General features: G+C 36.2%; 1 protein-coding gene across 1 annotated transcript; it reads left to right on the forward strand.

Moving 5' to 3' along the window:
* Positions 1–1,540: 1,540 nt before the first annotated feature.
* Positions 1,541–2,395, forward strand: LOC130836358 (olfactory receptor 2T27-like). The gene has a single exon (XM_057708405.1). The coding sequence runs from the start codon at positions 1,541–1,543 to the stop codon at positions 2,393–2,395; it is 855 nt and encodes a 284-aa protein (XP_057564388.1).
* The last annotated feature ends 1,098 nt before the right edge of the window (positions 2,396–3,493 follow it).

The raw sequence follows: 3,493 nt of genomic DNA on the forward strand, positions 1-3,493 counted from the left end.
TAATTCCAATTACTCAGAAATTGCATTACCTACTCAGGAAAAGGTTACTGGATGTGAATTAAGAAAAATCTTAGTACTTTTAGTGTCTTGATACTCAGCTCTATTTTATTATATTAGTAAAACGCTATTATTATTTTAATTTTTCTGTTTATGCCACATATCATAATGATAGATATCTATAGATGTATTCTGTTTAATGGTGTGTTTGCTTTTGTTGTATCGATCATGCAATGCATGCTAAATGATTAAAAGCAAATACATTTAGGTTATGGGACTTCACTAATAGCTATCTTCCACTACAATTTATAATCCATTAGAATGCCATTTTATGAGTTTTATAATATACAGATATCCTGATTAGTAATCAAAATCCTGATTATTGCGTTAAGCCACCAAGTAATACAAAAATAATGTAAGCAATAATAATCTGACTGGTTTAACTAAATGGTGACTTGCCCAAATAATAGAAAATTTTAATGCTCTTATAAGACTTTTAGTTTTAATAGAAAAATTTAATGCTCTTTAAGACTTTTATTAAGAGAAAGACTAAGACCACTACTTGTAGGAATGTTCTGGGAAGGCTGAAGAACTTGGAACTTAGTAGAGGGTGAGGAGTGGTTGCATATTTGAACAAAGTATTTCTTGCAAGGAGATGAAGATGTACATTTCTATGTGAGACTATATCAGGCAGAGAATTTCTAAAATGAACAATTACCACTGGTATCCTGTGCATAATTCCTTCATCACTAAGATTAAATACATACAAGAATATTCTCCATATTCCTATTTATTCTTTAAAGTTGTGGGAATCTTCCAAAGAATGAATAACATTTGTGGGGAAACAATGTATGAAGTGTTCATTATATTTAGAAAACTCTAAATATCGGAAGTGAGAAAAATATCTCAAAAAATAGCGAGTCAACTTGGAATTAGCTTCTACTAACCAACACAGAACTCATATGCCCTTACGTCTATAGTGTTTGATGTCATCATGCACAGTGCTTATCATTTTCAACAGACTTGCTAACAGAATTTGGCTTTGTTCTCAGAGTCAGAGTTCTGAAGCCAAGGGGAACTTGTAGAATCAGAAAAAAGGAATTTAATCCGATTACTTGTAATCCACTGGAGAACCAACAACAAAAGTGCTAGTAAACCACTAATGAAGAAACTTTTTTATTCAACCTATTTTGGACTCAAAGAGTTTGTATCCAAAATATATGAGAAGGAGAAAAATAGATAACTGACTATTTCACTTCATATATCCCTAAATCAAACAAGACAAATATCATTTGATCAATTTAGGTCTACTGGATTCATCACTATTTCCTGAATTCTGTAGGTAAGATGAACAAAGCTTTCCTGATGTTCTAAATTCTATGTTGTCTGTTATTAACTGAGAAGTAATTCCCATATAATTTCCTTCACTATTATGGAGACTCCAAGGATGACACATTTGGAGAACCACACAATCACTGAATTCATTCTTCTGGGTTTGCTGCAATTCACCCCAACTCACTTGTGTCTCTTTGCACTTATCACCATGATATTCCTTGTTACACTAACTGGAAACAGCCTCCTAATTTTGGTGATCCTGGTAGACCCCCATCTCCACACCCCTATGTATTTTTTCCTTTGGCAGCTGTCTCTCATTGATGTTCTCTTTACTCTTGCCATTGTACCCAAGATGATGATGGACTATCTTCTGCATGAAACAGTCATCTCTGTTCCTGGCTGTGGTACCCAGATCTTCCTGGGACTGGCCCTGGGAGGAACTGAGTGTATCCTCTTGGGCCTCATGTCCTATGATCGATATGTTGCCATCTGCAAGCCTCTACACTATCCACTCCTCATGAACTGGTCTCTTTGTTGGCAGATGGCTTTTAGCTCATGGACCAGTGGTACTTTCAATGCCTTGATACATACTGTCTACACCATGAGATTCCCATTTTGTGGATCCAAAGAAATCCATCATTTCTACTGTGAACTTCCCAGTGTCTTGCATCATTCCTGTGAGGACACCTTAACCTATGAGACTGGTGTTTTGGTTAGCACCACCATTTTGCTTCTTATTCCATTCTCAGTCATCCTTGCTTCCTACACACTCATCCTGGTCACCATCATCCAAATGTCTTCCACTGAGGGCCAGAAGAAAGCATTCTCTATCTGCTCATCTCACCTTACAGTGGTCAGCTTATATTATGGTGCCATCATTTTCATGTATATGAGGCCAATCTCTTCCCATACTTTCAGTCAAGATAAAGTAGTGTCTGTCTTCTATACCATTCTGACACCCATGCTCAACCCTATTATCTATAGTCTTAGAAATAAGGACATGATGGGAGCCCTGAAAAAAATCCTATGGAAGTGTGCCTTGTATTCTAAAATGTGTGTATAAAGGCTCAGTGGATATTTTGTGTTATTGGTTATAAATTTTGCTTACATCATGGGAAGCATTTTTTTTATTATCTAATAACTATCACACATCAGCCACTTGTATATAGTGTTGCATCTAATCTATTAACACAAGCTAAATATATTCTCAAATAGATAGATCTAAATGTGGATCCATGATATAAAATAACTATGCCTTGGTTATTGAATTGAGAATGAAATTCAAAACAGGACATTCCAAAACTCGAGCACCAAAAAATGGTTGAAGAAGTCTGTGAGCCATATTAAAACACTAGACAAGGATAAGAGTTCTCTGTGAAGGTTCAGAAAACAAGGTAGACTGACTACAGTGCTTGCCCTGCCATCTTAAGCCAAACCTTGGCATCATCTAGAGATATATTGTGATACTAAAAACTTAATTTTTGAGGTGTTACACTAGAAGTTGAGTGCTTCCTAGATTCTCCCCTCTGCTGGCTTATAAATCAGCCTTTTAGAATCTGATAACAGTAATAGAATCTCTAGGCTTGATGCCTTCTTAAGTGCATTAGAGCCGCATGTAACTATCTCTTTAATAGTGTCATTGATTTCTGCTGTTGTTTCCTTTGCTAAATTAATAGTGTAAAGTGAAAAATGACTACTAATTGGACTTATATCTGTTTGATTTAAGACTTTGCATAAACCCAATATTTATCAGGCTTCACTTTTAGTTTAATACCCTTTTAGTATCTAAGGGTAGATGAAGGGAACCTGAAAAACCATATTCAAGGCCTGCAAGGAAATAGATATGGAATACCACATTCCTTCTCTGAGCCAGGTGCTAGGGATGTAGGACCTGAAATAGTTATTAACTAGTATCAAGGGTTTTCAGCCTGGAGAACATTCAGTACCTCAAGTAGAAAGAGTTTATAGCCATGCCTCTAAACCTGCATTCTTTATATGAGACTTTCAAGTTCATGTAAGTCTGAGCCAGATGTGATCCGGGTTTATTTTTATACTCAGTGGCCATCCCTTCCTTATCAGTGGCAGGGACAGTCCCAAAGTACTAGAGTAGAAACCCTGAGAGTCAGTTCTGAGCTGATGCCATTCCTTCAGTATATGCTCT

Source organism: Hippopotamus amphibius, chromosome 15, assembly GCF_030028045.1.
Source record: "Hippopotamus amphibius kiboko isolate mHipAmp2 chromosome 15, mHipAmp2.hap2, whole genome shotgun sequence".
Lineage (NCBI taxonomy): Eukaryota > Metazoa > Chordata > Mammalia > Artiodactyla > Hippopotamidae > Hippopotamus > Hippopotamus amphibius.